Here is a 17,438-nt window from a genome sequence, read left to right as displayed (position 1 = left end):
AGTCTGTTTGTAAAGTTTATTTTTTTTTTAATTTTCTGATGAGTTTCATTTACATGAACAAAGTTTTGTTTACAGTTGTTGTCCGCTCTCTGCTTTCACCTTTCAAGGCCGACGTTTTTTTCCACGAAAAATGCGATGTCAATATTTCCCCAATCTTCCATCAGCGGTTCAGCACAAAAACACGTTTCCTGTGACATTTTGGTGATGAATTTCATAATACAGAACTCTGCAGATTTAATTTGATGTTCAAACGCGGGGAAACAAGTTGAAATTTGTGTTCTGTTCAAAATCGAACGTCGCAGAGACGACAAATGAACAAAGCGTTTAGCGTGTATTTTCCCGTTGCGAGTCCTTATTTCCAAAAATATATCTGACTTAAAATTGAATGTTTTTATGACAAAAAAAATGCTTAGTTTTTTTTGCTACGTTATGATGATAGTGCTTCGCAGCGTATTTTGGGAAAAGTTAATTTGTCACAGAAATTGGGCCCTCGGTAATATGCAAGGTTTCTTGGTGTCTTTCCTTTGCATTTCGCCTTTTATTTTTCGAATTAAAAATCCTTCGTGTTACCAGAACTGAAAAAAAAAAATGTCAAGATCACGTGACCAGTTTTAATTCTACATACCTAAATTTGAGGAAAAACCCCGTCATAATCCATAATCCAACTTTAACCCTAAATCGTCCTCCACGGGTTTTGGGAGTACCAAAATGGCGGCTTCAAACCATTCATCCAGTCTTTTTTTTTTTTTTTTTTTTTTTAGCTCAGGAGTTGGTGATTGTTGTTGACGGCATTCAAGCAGGTTGTGGCGCCCCCAAGCGGACAAATGAAATAGTTGCACCTTTGGGATTGAAATCCCCCTTATGAAACACGAATTCATGTAGGAATATCATAAATATGCGGTCGCTACTTTGCAGATGGGATTTACGAGAAACAAACGCACTAAACGAGGTCACGCTCGCAAGCGTACTACGACACATCAAAGATGAACTTTTGGGGCCGCTTTCTACCTGACAGGATGAAGAATATTCCGGAGACGAAGGCCAGGATGGTCCGCCGGGGCTTGGCGTGGCCCACGCTGCTCACCACGAAGGCGATGAACACGAACAGCAGCGACACCACCGGGAACGGCGTGGCCGTGCGGACCATTTCTGGAAAACCGACAAAAGGTCCGAGGCGGTCGTCGAGGACCTCTTAAAGTTCTGGAACATTCTCACACGCTACCGATGGAATTTGTGCCTCGTCGTATTCCGAGCGTATTTCAGCGCGATGTCTGAGAGACGTTCGGTCGTGCAACGAGAGGTGACCCGCGGAGGCGGTCGTCACGGCGACTCACTGAGGATGTTGGCCGTGTTCTCCGTGGTGATCTCCACGTCGGGCTCGCTGAAGTACTCGGACGCCACGCAGCGACCGTTCTCGGGGCCTGGCGGGGAACGAGAGGTCACCGGGGGTGCGGGGTGGGGGTGTTCCCGAAAACCGAACGCCGACGGGGTTCACCTGCCACGAAGCAGACGCGCCACAGGCCCGAGTGCAGCGCCATCTTGACCTGGGTGCTCTGGTTCTGCTGCAGGACCACGCCCTCCTCCATCAGCAGCCAATAGTCGCTGGAGACGGCCGCGCCCACCAGGAGGAGGCCGCAGCCCCCGAACGAGGACGACAGCAGCGTCAACGCGCGCGTGCTGAACCAACTCATCTGGGGGGGGGGGGGGGGGGACGAAAAGGACGCGGATCACGCACAGATGGCGCTTTCGGGTTAGCTCGCCGTCATCTGCTCGGACGCAATATGGGCTCGACCGGCGCCAACTGGCACCGGCAAGTGTCCATATTTAAACAACCCGGCCGGCGTGTTTGCCGGCGTGTGGCAACGCGCGGAAGTCGATGTTGCGCGACTTTGCGTATGCATACGAATGCGTGATTTGGATGTCTGCGTATCCGCCGTGTTTTTGTCAGTTTACATAAAAGTGTACACGTGTTTGTGTAATTGTGTGTTTGCGTGTGTATCAGGAAGAAGAAACAAGGCCGCGTGCTAAGAACCAGGACAGAAAGGAGGAGGAGGAGGAGGAGGATGAAGGTGCAAAGACGGATGAGGTGAGGAGGAATGTGGGTCCTCGAACGTTTTGTTGCCGTAACGACGCGCAGACGAAAAGCGTCAGGCTGGCTGATGGAGGCAACAAGCTCCTCCCACATTCTACTTTGATGACATACGGAACGGGCGTGTGTGCTCAATCACGTTCATGTTTCTCCCATAAACCCCCCAAAAAGTGACATTTCCCTTAAATACACATGACAGTTTTATTATAAGTGCATAATTTTGATGACCGATGCCATTTTTGGGGGCTTGAGCACCTGCGCTAAAAATTTCTGTGCGTGTGCCTGATCCCGCACGACGTTATACGATACGAGTCACGTCGCGCGAACATGATACAGTACGTGTCAATAATCTTGCGTGTTTGTACGTGTGTGTGCGGATGTGTCGACGTGACGTAACTCATATTTAATGTTATAAATTACGACTAATCATATAACGTAATATATCATCGACCGTATCGTGCTACCCCGCCGTGCCATCACATTGTGTGCATCGCGAAACAATCATACAGCACACGACGTCATGATATCAATAACACGATTGCGGATATCGGTTACCCCGTATCGTATTACATCGGGTGTCACGCGACAATCACAAAATCGCGATACGCTCGTCGATATCACACCGCTATCGCCGATCCCGCCGAGCGCTGTCCAAGGTGCTGAACTCACCGAGACACACATTTTGCGTTGAGCCGGGTTACAAAATGACAACACACACACACACACAAGTTAAGCAAAAGTCAGCACGTGTGTTTGAACGGCGCCGCGGTGGGCCAGAACGCAAAGGGAGGGGGGTGGCTTCCCCGGGAAAGAGCGCACACACGCACAACCTCCTGGTGAAGATTGAGTGTGCGCTCTTGCATGCACGACACTGCATGTGTGTTTTGCGCCTCTCAGCACTGCAAACACCTGCGCCAAGTGAGTGTGTGTGTGTGTGTGTGTGTGGGGGGGGGTCACACACATGAGGTCATGAAGAAGAAGAAGGATGAGGATGATGAAGGGAAGAAGAAGAAGAACTCACCTTAACGAGCTCGGAGGTGCGCACATGTGAGAAGGTGCGTGCACACTGTGGCGGCTCGAGCACCGAACTGCAGTTTTTCCTCCCCTCTCTCTCTCTCTATCTCCCCCTCCCTCAGAGTGCTCCCCCCTTCTCGCCTCCTTGAGCACTGCAGAGAATCTCCATCTGCTTTTTTTTTTTGCTCTATTTTTCTCTGAAGTACGGAATAGTCTGAGCGGAATGGGTGGGGGTGGGGGGGGGGGTCGGGACGAGGGCCAGCGTCGTCCCCCATCGTTAGCGGACGCCCGTGTGTGTGTAATTTAGAATGAATTCTTTTGCTGAGGAATCATATTAGTAATGATTTCGGGTTCAGGTTTTTAAAAGCCGTTTATCAAATAAAGTTGTAAAAATGGTGATGAGCAGAAGCAGCAGTGCAGAGTTTTTCATAACAATAATTAGGTAGAATGGGGAAATATCATTCAAAAATGTTTTAGTTAAAACTGTTGAGGCTGACGCTAACAGACGGACGGCCAAGGCGCGAAGCGTCGGAAATCGTTCAGGCGAACGGCTCAAGGTGACCGCGATATGGATGGCGACGGGTCGACGGAGCAGAATTTTGAAATATTATTATTATTATTTTTTTTTTTTTTGAATGGGGCCTGCTGAGATGTCACACGAGGGCCAGGAGGAGGAGGGAGAGAAGAAGGTCAAGCACATAGATCGGCACTGTCCTCTTATTCCTGTGGGGTCCGTACCCCCCCCCCCCACTATTTTTAGAAACCTGGCCGGGAAATCCGAAGCGCGGAGCTATTTATAGATCAGGCGAGCATTGATCCAACGTGTGCGGCACCGTAATGAGGCTCGCTGCGGACCACTGGACAGTATACGACCATGTAGTAAACATTCACGTTACCTTCATTATGTCGGCGCGTACAGTGTATCAAGTTGAGTACGTAAAAAAACGCCTCACGCTTCTGAGGATCCGGGTTCGATCCCGGCCGCGCCGGTGTGGAGTTTGCGTGTTCTCCCTGTGCCTGCGTCGGTTTCCTCCCACAATCCAAAAACATGCGACATGAATTGGACACTCTAAATTGCCCCTTGGTGTGATTGGTTGTTTGTCTCAAAGTCTCCCGCGATTGGCTGGCAACCAGTTCAGCCTCCTGCCCGTCGACAGCTGGGATAGGCTCCGGCAGTCCCCGCGACCCCCGTGAGGATAAGCGGCAAAGAAAACGGATGGATGGATAGTTTTGTTTCAGAAACGCCGTAACGACAATCACTGTAACTGCTCCGTGACGTTCATAAAAGTGAACGTGAATTCCTTGGGTGTCGTATTGCGCCCTAGAAAACAATTTGCTCCTTTCCTGATTTCGTTTTTTTTTTTTATTGCATATCGATCACAACTTAAACGTCTCCCCCAAGACAACACGTGAAGGGCACTTTTCGTATTTGTAAAGAATTAAAATGAATAAATAAGAAAAAAAAAAGAAACAATCCATCCATTTTCTTCACCGCTTATCCTCACGAGGGCCGCGAGGAGTGCCGGAGCCTATCCCAGGTGTGAACGGGCAGGAGGCGGGGTTCACAATGCGTAGATTATCGCTTGTCTCACCTCTCCTGGGTGTTACGGGTTGATCCCTTATCTATGTGTATCTATTGATGTTGTTCTATGTTTTTCTCACGGCGTTACACGTCCTCGGACCCAAACAACCGCAGAACCCTCACGCACACGCATGCAGCCAGTAGGATTTACACCCTGAACTGGTCGCCAGCCTATCACGGGGCACGTGGAGACAAACAGCCGCACCTACGGGCAATTGAGAGTCGTCCGATTAATGTCGCACCTTTTTTTGGGACGTGGGAGGAAACCTAAATAAATACATAAAATGATTTTTTTATAAATTTCTAAACTATTTGGACCCAATGTGAGGAAGCTAGATATGAAGTCTAAGCCCCTCCTTTGCCCCCCCCCCCCATCTCTACAAATATGTCAATTCGGTCCAAGTACGGCGAGATCTAAAAAAAAAAATCATAAAAGTGGCACATACGACATGAGCGCCGCACAGACGAGATGAGCAGATGTCTCGTCGCGTGATGTGCGTGCGCGCGCGTGTGTTCTGATGACCGTGAAACGCGAAGTGGCGTCCTCCCCGCTCGCCGCCGCTTCCTCGCTTCCTTCCTCTGTGCGTCCGCCGCTGCCGCCGCCGGCCGTGCAAATTTACACACACATATGTCAAAAAACATCATTCCCGATTCCAAACATTTTCGTCTTTTACTGGTGTGAAGCGGCAACGTTTGCATAAAAGTCACGTCGCGATTACAATTATGAAAATCACCTTATTGACACGTGACTGCTACTATTAGTGCTGATGTTCCCATGATGCAACGTGGCCTATAAATACTAAACTACTGACTGTGTGCGTATTCTGGTCCAGTTGACCCATTTAGGCCAGATGCGAGGGTGCGCGTGTGACAGGCTGTAGACCTGCAGGCCTGACGAAGACCCGATCTGAACCGCGCCGGGCGTACGTGCGTCCTCGTGACGAGTTTTCGATAAAAGCGGCGGCTTCCGAAGTTAATCGTTTTGCGCACGTGTCCCCGCAATCGGACGCCGCCCGTCGCTCCGAGGCCGCCGGAATTGTCTCAAATTGGCCCAAAAGAGGACAAGCGTTGTAGAAGCTAAAAATGTGTAGTTGCGGATAATGGCCACCAGAGAGCAGCATTGTTCTTATGCGTTTTCCCTTGCATAGCATAAAACGCCAATAGAAAGGAAGAAATTGTACTGATTGGATGTGATCAAACGTCCATCCATCCATCCATTATCTTAGCCGCTTATCCTCACAAGGGTCACGGGGAGTGCCGGAGCCTATACCAGGAGGCGGGGGTACACCCTGAACCAGTCGCACAACGGGCAATTTAGATGGGGGAGGAAACCAGAGTGCACACAAGCCTAGGGAGAACATGCAAACTCCACACAGGCGGGCTCCGGGATCGAACCCGAGACCTGACGCTCTCCAGCTAATTATCAAACATTTTTTTCAAATACAAATACACTAACGACATACTTTAGAACCTCTAAATGGTCAAATGTTTTTCACATTGAGCGTCGTTTACGATTAAGTGTGAATTAGCATGTTAGCCTTCTGCTAGCTACGTGTAAAGTCACGTACACAGGCAGCAGTCAGGCTATATTTGTCACGATGTTGAATCTTCTGATCAAGGACAACAAATAATGTTATTATTAAAGATTATCCTTTAGTATGATCTTGCGCTAGAGTTTTAAGAGTGAATTTATCCTGATTATGAGGTCCAAAACAGGTAAGAAGCGCTCGCACCCTTAAATATTAGCCGCTACGACCAAAAATCTTTGCGTTTTAGAGAACAATTCAACAATTTTTGACCTGTTAGCATAACTTAACAGTATCGTGTTAGCTTTGCTTTTTGTTGATGTTAGCTAAGCTTTAGCCATCGCAATGTCTTAGCATCAGTCGCCCGCGTGCTAGCCTCGAGTTGTTTGCCAGTTAGCCCGTGTAGCTAGCGTTAGCCTACCGTCAGCGTGTGACACTCACGTGATCGGGTCCAATTTCGAGGTCTTCGGTGACTTCAGGGGGCCGCTTCGGATTCCCGTTTTAGGTTTTAAGGAACTTTGCTTCGCTTTCCTGTCAAGAGCGAGACGACGAAATGATCTGGAAGTACTTGTGAGGTAGAAGTTGTTGGAATTCCAAAAAAATTGCTGAAATGGTGACGCGTTTTCACACAAGAGACAATAATAATTATAAATACACAACAGTACATCTGAACTATAAGTATAAATATGAAAAAACAAAACAAAAACGTGTGTGTGGGGGGGGGGAGGGGAGCAAGCAATCTTAAGACTCACGTCAGCAAGTTGCCGTCGACGTCTGTTAGGAAAATAATTTCCATATCTGTCATCCCGAAGCCGGTTGAGTAAAGGCGGCAGAAACGTTCGCCGACGCGACCGCCTCAAGCCCAGCCGGTGTTGACACAAATCGGATCTGGCGCCCCCTAGCGGAGCATACGCCGCGGTGCGTGCCTTTTGACCACTGTTGGCTATTAGCTTAGCATTAGGCAGAAGTTAGCGAGGCTGCAGCAAAACCCATTTCAAGACTTTGAGGAAGTTTTTTCCCCTCCAGGACACCTTTGAAGTGCAACCAAATCCCAAATCCAATCAGCTGCGATTTTATTGACGAATGCTGTTGCGTGTGCACACACACACACACACTGAATTTAGCAGGGGTTGTGTGTATCTCCGGAGTGTTTATGTGTCTCCAGGCATAACCGGAGGCTTACGGAACGCGGCCGGCGCGCCGTCGCCAGTCACACGCCATTAGCCGCACGCTACCTGAGCTAGCCTGCGGAAAAAAAACACATCAGGCGTAGTGTGCGTGTGTGCGCACGCAAGTGGGATCTCACTAATTCTCACATTGAGGTATTAGCGCAACTGTACACACCCCTGCTCACAAGTACACGCAAACATGCACATTAATACGGTCCCTGAAACACACACGTGCACACGCACACTCCACAAACAGACATACACAAAATTGGGATTGCAGTTTTGGGTCTTTTGGTTCCGGGTTTCGGGTTGCCGTGGCTTTGGAGTGAATAAGCAACACCTTCAAACACACCCAGTCGGTGATTTTTGCTTTTTTTTATTTTTTAAAGTTCTTTATTAAAATCATCTGTCCTGCTCCATCACATTAGTGTCACCCTCATGTGTGTTTGTGTGTGGTGTAAATATGTAACAATTGTTTGGAGTAAAAACCGCCCCGGCTGGGTCAGTTTCAACCTCGGTGTCACATGATCTGCGCAAAGAAAAGAAGAAAACTGTTTGCCATTTTTTGTCATCATCGTGTTTGATTAGGAAAATAATGGGTGCATTTTCAAAAATGGGGAAAATTTCCACGGGAATGAATGGGAATACGTTGGAATAAATTGGGAATTTTTTTAAAAAGATTGAAGGTCGGCACTTAAACCCTTCAGCCGTTTTTAATCGAGGCGTTTCCCCACTTGCGAGCTTGTTTTAAAGCGTTTTGATTCATATTTCAAAAGAAAATAGAATCTCTTCCTTCACTAGAAAAAAAAGGGGTTCTTGCTAGCTTTTTCCGTTGAGTAACCAAAACCAGTTTCTGAGTAAAAAAAACCAAGACGAGCTTCAATGGCAACGGAGGCCTTCACCCAAGTTTTGGCGACCGGGGAGGCCGTTAGCCGAGCTTCAACGTCCGGGGAGGCCGTTAGCCGAGCTTCCAGGCGGTGGAGGCCGTTAGCCCCGGACGCCGAAGCTCGGCTTTACGTACAGAGAAACGCCAAGCAAATCGGTGACTTTTGCCAATTTTTTGGGAAGCTCATCCTCCAGAAACAAGACTGAGAACGATTATGTTGTCAAATTCGTGAATTATTGACAGATACACAACTAAGAAATGCGCCTTGACCGAGACTCGACGAACCCTGTCTTTCAGTTCGAGTCTCATAATCGATTCATAATCCAGAAGCAGAGATTGACGCCCTAATCTTTTATCTTCAACTCATCTGACATTCCCAAAATGCACTGCAAACAATCTACAGGGCTCTGGCGGTCATTCCAGCGGTTTACAAACCTGAATTTCAGACCGTCTTCCACCCCGACCGGACGAAAAACACAATTGACGAAGATATCCGTCGATGGCAGCAAACGGCCGAAGCAGTCAACGACTTCGTGCCGTCGTGTGTGGGCGAGCAGAGCCAACGATTTGCCGCAGATGTTTGCTAAAGCCAAAACAAAACCATCTCAATTCCCAGTGAATCCCCATGAAAATGTTCCAAATCCGATTTACAAAATTCCCCATCTTGAATTTCCGTGGAAACGTAAGAAAATCGCGGCAAATTTTCCGCCCCTTTGCCATCTTAGTTAAGACACACGAAATCTTGCTTGCTACATGGTGTCAGAGACCCCCGCCGCGCGGTCCCCGAGGTGCGGCAAGGGGGGCTCGAGAGGTCGGAGGTCGCACCCACACACACACACACACACACACAAATACAACATGAGCGCGCTTTAAAAGCAGCGTGTCCGCGAAGTCGCGCGTTGGCCGAAAAAGCGAAGAGAAAAAAAAGGCCCCTCTAGGTAAACGCTCGCCACCGCCGCTACAGTGACACGGTCATAAGACACTGGCGCTGACCCCCCCCCCCCCCCAACCCCGGACACTCGGCGTGGGCTCGACGGCGCGGTTACGTGGCAGTCTCTGCGAGCGCGGGGCCGGCGGGGGGGGGGAGGGGGCTCGGGAGGGAGGTTTTGGGTGGGGGTGGGGGCGGAGTTTCCAGACGAGGACAAAAGACAGAAAAAGAGATTCAAAACTCATAGCAGATTCGACTTAAATATAGATTTCGATATTTAGAGCAACACATATTGCACATGGATTCTTCTTCTTTTGAAAGCAGCACAAGCAGAACACGCAACGGACGGGAGAGAAAACGACACCACCCCAACGTGACCGTTTGGGTTCCTTCGGTTACCTCCGCCAAGGAGGTCCTGCTAACGAGGTTCTAGGACAAAGTGCTGGCAGCGCCAGAACACCATTCGTCTATTTTCTACAGCGCTTATCCTCACTACCGGACCTGGAGTGGTCGGCAGTTGCATTCAAACCAACGTACAATTTAAAGTCTTCGGCGAAGAACCCGTATGTCGGAACTGGGACGGAGACGTGCTAACCTCTGACCCGTTCTGCTGCCTTACCTACATCAGGATTCCCCTTAAAGGGGAAATCCACTACTTTGCGTCAACAGTGTATCCAATACTTCATGTATGTATGTACCCTATTTTGACAATGTGACATTAAATCATTTAATATTGTTCTGAGATTTTGTATCGACAATTACGAATTTTCAGGGGCGCTGCCATTTTTGTGAGTCACATGACCTACGTGCACCTGCGCTGCCACCGAAGTTCGGCTAAAGGCCTCTGCCACCGCCGAAGGCGGGCCGTGAGCCGAGCGTCCACATCCGGGGAGGCCTTTAGCCGAGATTCGGCGGTGCCGAAGGCCTTTGGCCGAGCTTCAGGGTCCTGGGAGGCCCTGAGCCGAGCTTCAATGGCAACGGAGGCCTTCACCCAAGTTTTGGCGACCGGGGAGGCCGTTAGCCGAGCTTCGGCGTCCGGGGAGGCCTTTAGCAGAGATTCTGGGCGGCGAAGGCCTTTGGCCGAGCTTCAATGGTGATAGAGGCCTTCACCCAAGTTTTGGCGTCCGGGGAGGCCTTTAGCCGAGATTCGGCGGCGGCGAAGGCCTTTGGCCGAGCTTCAGGGTCCTGGGAGGCCCTGAGCCGAGCTTCAATGGCAAGGGAGGCCTTCACCCAAGTTTTGGCGACCGGGCAGGCCGTTAGCCGAGCTTCGGCGTCCGGGGAGGCCGTTAGCCGAGCTTCGGCGTCCGGGGAGGCCGTTAGCCGAGCTTCGGCGTCCGGGGAGGCCGTTAGCCGAGCTTCGGCGTCCGGGGAGGCCGTTAGCCGAGCTTCGGCGTCCGGGGAGGCCGTTACCCAAGTTTTGGCGACCGGGGAGGCCGTTAGCCGAGCTTCGGCGTCCGGGGAGGCCGTTAGCCGAGCTTCGGCGTCCGGGGAGGCCGTTAGCCGAGCTTCGGCGTCCGGGGCTAACGGCCTCCACCGCCTGGAAGCTCGGCTCGCGGCCTGGTGCCGGAGCTCCCCCCGTCAGACTCCGCGTCATTCCGCCCGAATAACCATCCGAATATTCAACATTAATTAATGCCACGGGTTCAAATCTGTATGGAAGTATTCATCCGTCTTCTCGATGAACCGATACTGCTATTTCTTCATCAGATGAGGAGAAATACGAGAAATCGGAACTCGGCATAAACGGTGTCCCGTGTAATCGAGCCTTTGTTGCGGCACGGTACACGTCACGTCCGCGCACGTAAGTCATGTGACTCGCGAAAATGGCAGCGCCCCTGAACATTCGTAATTGTCGATAAAAATCTATTAAACGTTAAATTGACTTAAATGACGTATTACATGACATATTGGAGACACTGTTCATGCAAAGGACTGGATTTCCCCTTTAAGGACAACATTCTCTGAAGATTTCCAATTGAATAGTTTCAGCCTTGGCGGAGGTCCACGCGTTTCGCCGTCGAAACCACAGCGGGGAAATCAACAAGATTGTTCACGCAACCCACTGGCACAAACACGTACTATGCGACGCATGAAGGTATATAGAAGTAGATTTAGCTTGCTAGCGAAAAGGCAGATCAACTCCTTGAAATGTTTTTTTTCTGGTTGGAGTAAATAATGGCTCAGATGCAGTTTCAGGCAAGCTGAAAATGTTACGCGAAAGAGGAGCGCATTAAGCGCTCCGCGCGCGTCCGTAAATGCTCAAGGTCGATGGCGGGAGGTGCGCAGCTAGCGGCTAAGGGCTAGCGGCGTGGATTCTTCTTATTTGCTTCTGGAGTTTGGCTGCTGGTTGTCAGTTTGCTGACGGCCTTAAAAATAAAAAAAAAAAAAAAAAAAAAAACAAACGGATCGTTTTGAAAGGTGAGAAAGGTTTTTAAAAAGTGCACAACAGGAGGCGCTGCTGTGTTGCACGTTCCGGCCGACGCCGACGCTAGCCAGCATCCGACATAGGCACTGTCCCTCTTGACATCACAACGGCAATTAACAATCCAAATTAGCCCAGACGTGGGATTATAAACACGTAAATCATACATAATCCTTCGGACGAGTGGTATCAGCGCTTCTCATCAGGCTACACTCACACAACATTTCCCTGCAACAGCCTGCGGTCCTGGTCGAACACGTACCACCAACGAGCAAAAGAGAGGCTCGTTGGCGTGCTCGAGAGATGCGAATGTTTGGATATGATCACGTATGAAAACCATCTCGAGGGGCCGGGTTAAGGATTAGGGTGAGGGCCTGTGGGATCGGGTTAGGGTGAGGGGCTGGGGGATCGGGTTAGGGTGAGGGCCTGGGGCATAGGGTTAGGGCCTGGGGGATCGGGTTAGGGTGAGGGCCTGGGGGATCGGGTTAGGGTGAGGGGCTGGGGGATCGGGTTAGGGTGAGGGCCTGGGGCATAGGGTTAGGGCCTGGGGGATCGGGTTAGGGTGAGGGCCTGGGGGATCGGGTTAGGGCCTGGGGCATCGGGTTAGGTTTAAAGATAAGGGTTAGCTTAGAGGGAAGAGGCAGGGTAAGCAGTAAGGATTTTGTTTATGATTAGGGTTAGGGTTGGGATAAGGGTTAGGGTTAGGGGGGGGCGGAGGTCTCTCGCCCACGACTAAAAACAGACGCACCTCGTCGAGGTTAGCGTACGTGTCAATTGATCCCACATCTTCACCGTCAAGCGTGTTAATCGTCCCCTTTACATTCAGTGAATACGCGGAGGGGCGGGGGGGGGGGGGGTGGATGGGCGGGGGACGCGGCTTCTGCTGCCGATCTTGCGCTAGGTAGTTGGCGGAATGTTCCACGGGTCGAATGGCACAGTGCTTACATCGTATTAAGACTCAATACATTTCTCGATATATACTGTAGATTTATATAGATCAACATCGATAACGACGACGACAACACAGGAGTAAACGCAAAGGCGTCGGAAAAAAAACGAATGATGTATTGCTCTGGAAACGGAAAAACCCGAAAAAAATAAAGACGTAAGTCCGAGCGCGTGAGCGTCTGTGTGCCCTTTAAGTGTGCGTGTGACGGGGGTAGCGGGCAGCTAACGGGATACAAATGGATGTGGAGTTTGGCACTCAGCTTTTCATTAAGCCAGCGGAACGTCAGTCGCGGTTGACTTACCCTGTTGTCAAGAGTACAAAGACAGAAAAAAAGCGCAGACTCACGAGAAGCACGGCGAGCGGAGGAGGAAAGCTAGGGGGGGGCGGGGGGACGTTCTAGAGGAACGGGAAACGCAAACCAGGAAAACAGAAGACGAAACGTCAGCCTCCTCCCCGGGCCCGGACGGGGAACGGTTTCGCCCGTGCGGGAGGAAGAGTCATCACAGTTCTGCGGGAATGTAAACAGTTCTCGCGGGGGAAAGGGGCAAAGTGGGGCTAAGCGATTTGTTGGGAGGGGGGAAAGAAGTTAAAGAGCGCTAAAGGCTTGCAGGAGCAGCGGGCGTACGACAAAGTTCCTGAGCCCTCAGAATGCGCGATGAATACAAACGACTCCCCTGCTCCCGACACCCAAAGCCCTTTCGTGTCTGTAGCAAAGGAGTGTCCTTCAGCCTCCCCCACAAGATTGATTGCCCCACTTCCATCGGCTCCAGTTTTCCTCCGGACCCCTCGCGTCGGGGCTTGTTCGGCTGCGTGGTCGTTTTGTGCAGAGCCTCGGAGAAAAAAGGACTCGGTGAGGAAACGGAACGGCCCCTTGTGACGGGGGCGGCCCCGAACATCAGACCTCGCTCTCCACGCTGGAGAAATGGGTCGAGCCCCTCCGAGAGCAGAGGGCCTTGGCTTTGAGGGGCACGTGAGGAGACTGAGGAAACCTCTGGGGCGGAGGAACGGAGCGCAGCCTCTGGTACTGCAGTTTAGCACTCGCCGAAGCCACGGAGGAAGGCTGGGGGGCGCCCGGGGTGGACGACACCAGGGTGGGGGAGGACACCGAGGAGGAGGACGTCAGTGGAGGAGCGTGGATGGGGTGCGCCGAGGATGGAGGGGCCGGTAGGGCGGGAAGGGGGGCTGGCAGATTGGGAATGAGGGCGGAAGGCGGGGAAGGAAGTCTCCCCCTGTCCGATCTCTGCGTCCGCTGCTGGATGCTCAGGTTCGACTGGCTCCCCGACTTGGAGGGGTTCTGCGAGCGATCCGGCTTGGAGGACGACGAAGAGTCGTGCTTGGGCTTCGGGGTGCCGCCGAAACTCTGGCAATGGCGGTAGAGCTCTTCTTGGCTGCGTGAGGTGATGCGAGCCCACTTGGAAGAATGGGAATGCGGATGGCGTTGAGGGGAGTGGCAGGATGAACACGCCGTGTGGCCTCTGCCTTTGTCCTTGGACCGCCGCTTCGTCTTCTTCTCGTCCTGCATGTGAAGCTTGTCGACGGACCAGTAACGGCGCGGCGGGGGCGGCGTGAGCGGAGACGGCGGCCAGTGCGAGCCCAGCCCCCACCCCCAGCTACTTTCTCCGGTCCCCCACCTGTCCCCTCTTTCCAGGAACAAGTCATCTCTGCTGTTGATGCTACCCGCTTTCTCCCTGGAGGGGTAGGTGCTAAAAAACCAGCCCCCTCCACCGATCCCGCCCACAGCTCTGCCGTCGTGATCATCCCAGTACCTCTCGAACTTGCCGAACTCTCCCGAAGAGCCTTCGTCGTCGGAGTATATCCCGCCAACCTTATCCCGGTCTCCGTCCTCGTCGGAGATTTTCCTGCCTGGCCTCTTTGCGTGCTCGCCTTTCCTTTGCTCTTGCTCAGACTCTTCGTCTTCCTCCAAGTCTGACTCCCACTCGTGGAACGACAAACCTTCCTTGGAAGGCAGCTCGCCTCTCCCGTCCCGGCCCAGCAGCGGCTTCCTCTCCCCTTCTATCCCGACGGCATCCCTGTCCGAGCTTTTGCTCTTCCTCCTCTTCGAGGCGACGGGCAGCAATGGCAGGAAGGCCGACGGGATGGCGTCGGACGAGAGGTTTCCCGCCCAAAACTTGACGGACGTGGGCGGCTTATTGCTGGACGACTGGTGGTGTTTGCTGTTCCTGCGCCTGTGCTGCCGTTCTTTCGCTCGGCCGTCGTCGCCGTCCTCTTTTTCTTCCCGATTCTTCCTGTCGTCCTCAGCTGGGATGTTCCACCCGTAACTCCGGATGGAGCTCTCGCTCTTTTTGCGGAAGGATTCCCTCCGCAGGTGGAGGTACGACGGGTAGTCTGGCGTTTCTGGTTTGGCCTCCTCCCGCTTCTCGGGGTCTCTTCCCTCCTGCTCCGACTTCTTTCTCTCCTTCTTCCTCACCTTGTCGTCCTTTTTCTTTTTCTTGGCTTTGCGGCGCTTTCGCTCCCTCTCCCGTTCCCTTTCCTCCCTCTTCTTCTTCTTTCTCCCTTTCTTCCTCCTCTTGTTCTCGCGTTCCCTTTCCTTGCGCTGCCTTTTGTCTTCTCTAAACCCGAGCGCCTCTCCGGGGTTGGCGGTCCCTAACCTTCCCCTTTCCCTGTCGCCCCACGACGCCCACCACTCGTGCAACTGCGCCAGCTGGCTGCTTCTTCGCTCTCGCCCGTAGTCCCTCTGCGGACGCGGCTTGCGCGGCGGAATCGGGGGTGGCGGCGGGCTACATGGCAGTGAGCGCGACGACATGCGACGCGAGCGCACCTTCCGGCGGGAGCCCAGGAGGAGACTGGACTCTTCAGTGAGCAGATCTGAGTCGTAGTCGTCCTCCACTGTAAATTCCCGATCACCCGCACGGTAGCGGAAACTTAAGGAGGAGTTGTAGGAGCTGTCACTGGAGCAGGAAGAAGGAGAATTTGAGCGGGAGACAGAGACGGACGACGAGGAGGACGACGACGTGGACGAGGACGACGAGGACGATGATGAGGCGCTGGAGCAGGTGGAGTAGAAGCGGCACGGCGACGAGGGAGTGGTCGGAGTGTGCGTTGGCGACAAAAGGGGCACTGGCAGAGGAGGAGGTGGGGGAGGACGGCGCCCCCTCCTCCCCATGAGATCATTCGCTCCGTACCTGCCACCTCCTCTCCTCCCCAGCGGGAGGATGTTTTCGTACAGAGGACCCCCCGAGCTCTTCCTCCTCCCCTGAGCGAGACTTCCACGCCGCCAGAAGGGGGGCCTCCGTGGCGAGGACAGCATTGGAGGCGGTGGCTTACTGATAAAGGGTCCGGGGCCTTTGGGCGGGGGCCTCAACATTGCGGCGGCTCGGGGACCTCTGGGATTAGCTTTAGGTGTCTGTTGGCTGCCTCCGACCTGTTGGTCTGAGTTTGCGCCGAGCCCCTCCGGATCTATCGGACCGTAGTACCGCTTGTACTCATCCAGTCCGTTGTCGCCCGCCCCTTGCAGTTTCCAGTGCTGTCCCAGGTTTTGCTGATACTGCTGCTGCGCCTGGAGTTCAGTGATGCCCCCCGCGATACCTCCGATTCCCAGACTGGCACCGCTGCCGCCGCTCAGGACCTTTTCTGGCTTGGGCCTGTTCCAGCGATCCACCACGGCCAGTCTGCGGTCGTGGCGGGGCAGGAAGGTGGAGCAGGGCATGGGGCCTTCAAAGAGGGGGCTGTTCGAGGGTCCCAGCGCCGTGGCCGAATGCCCCGTGGGGGGCGGCGATCCCGGCAGGATGGTGGTGTACGTCTGCCCCTGCGGCTGCTTTGGGGCGTGCTTGGGCGGCGGCTGCTGCTGCTGCACCATGGCGATGGCGGTGGTGTTGTTGACCGTGGCGGTCACCAGGTGCTGCTGGGCCACGGTGGGCATGCTGGGCACCGTGTGGTACTGCGGCAGGGAACTCTTACCGCTTCCCGGCGCGGTCTCGTCCTCAAACTGACAGCAGCTGTACATGCCCTTAGAGGAGACACAAAAGCGAGATGAGACCGTCGGAACGGAGACGGAAAGCGGATCATTCGTCAAAGTCGTCGATGAAATGCATTGATATGGTCCACATCCTAAAGCCAAAGTATTCGACGCGGTTGGAATCTGCGCCGCAATCTGCTCGGGGCTTTAATGACGTCCTTCCCGACAGCAGCGGCGGCGCTATCGACGTCCCCCGAGCCCCACCGCTCAGCGCTCTGTGAAATTGAAACCGGTGCGAGTCCCTGATTGGCTTTCCGGCGAGGCCGCAGAGGAGACGTTAACGTACGCGCTGACTGTACATCTTGGCAGATAGCTAACTAGCTAACAAGTCTTGGGAGCGATGTTTTTATTTCCGTTTGAGCGGCCTTCTCGGAGGCCTCAACAAGTCTGGAAAAAAAATCATCCATTTTTAGACACAATTTTCGCCAATCGACGGGAAACAGGGCGGACCAAAAAAAAAAAAAAAAAAAAAGCCTGAAGAATCGATATTTAAAATTGATAAGAGGAGGAGGCCATTTTGTTGTGAAACAGGCAATTGCAGGATTGATACTTTGGCAAATTTGGGAATTCACCTAATTGGAAGCAGGAATACTAGACAAAAAGACCCCGGCGTCGGGCCCCTTGGTCCCCCCGCTCGCCCGTTTTAATCGTCCCGACAACGACGGGAGCCGAATTTGCGCTCCGCTTGGATGAAGGAGGAATTGCACTCCGCGGCAGGGGAGAACGCGCGGCGCCTTCACCCGCGCCGACCGCACTTGACTGGCTCGGCCTAATGAGGAACAAAAGCATTTACGTGAGGAAGACGGCCCCGGCGGGTATCGAACCCGTTTTAAAAAGACAACGCGAGCGTCTGCGTAAAGTTCAGGCTGCTTTACGGCAGATGGACGTGATTAATGC

At 52.8% G+C, this 17,438-nt stretch overlaps 1 protein-coding gene across 7 annotated transcripts in view; it reads right to left on the bottom strand.

Moving 5' to 3' along the window:
- Positions 1–17,438, bottom strand: part of LOC133500753 (voltage-dependent calcium channel gamma-7 subunit-like) — an 84,829-nt gene that overhangs the window by 3,219 nt on the left and 64,172 nt on the right. For 2 of the 7 annotated variants that reach the window (XM_061819860.1, XM_061819862.1), the window contains one exon: positions 10,640–16,532. In XM_061819860.1, coding sequence (XP_061675844.1) covers positions 13,461–16,532 — 3,072 coding nt within the window. In that variant the 3' untranslated portion in view covers positions 10,640–13,460. Of the gene's footprint in view, positions 1–1,008; positions 1,150–1,334; positions 1,422–1,495; positions 1,692–5,131; positions 6,629–6,652; positions 6,817–6,963; positions 9,970–10,639; positions 16,533–17,438 lie in introns of those variants that run through there. The other 5 variants (XM_061819879.1, XM_061819887.1, XM_061819870.1 and 2 more) reach the window with 5 other exon arrangements.

Source organism: Syngnathoides biaculeatus, chromosome 1 (assembly GCF_019802595.1).
Source record: "Syngnathoides biaculeatus isolate LvHL_M chromosome 1, ASM1980259v1, whole genome shotgun sequence".
NCBI lineage: Eukaryota > Metazoa > Chordata > Actinopteri > Syngnathiformes > Syngnathidae > Syngnathoides > Syngnathoides biaculeatus.
Note: the sequence above shows the minus strand (reverse complement) of the source record. Positions and strands in the feature narration are given on the sequence as shown.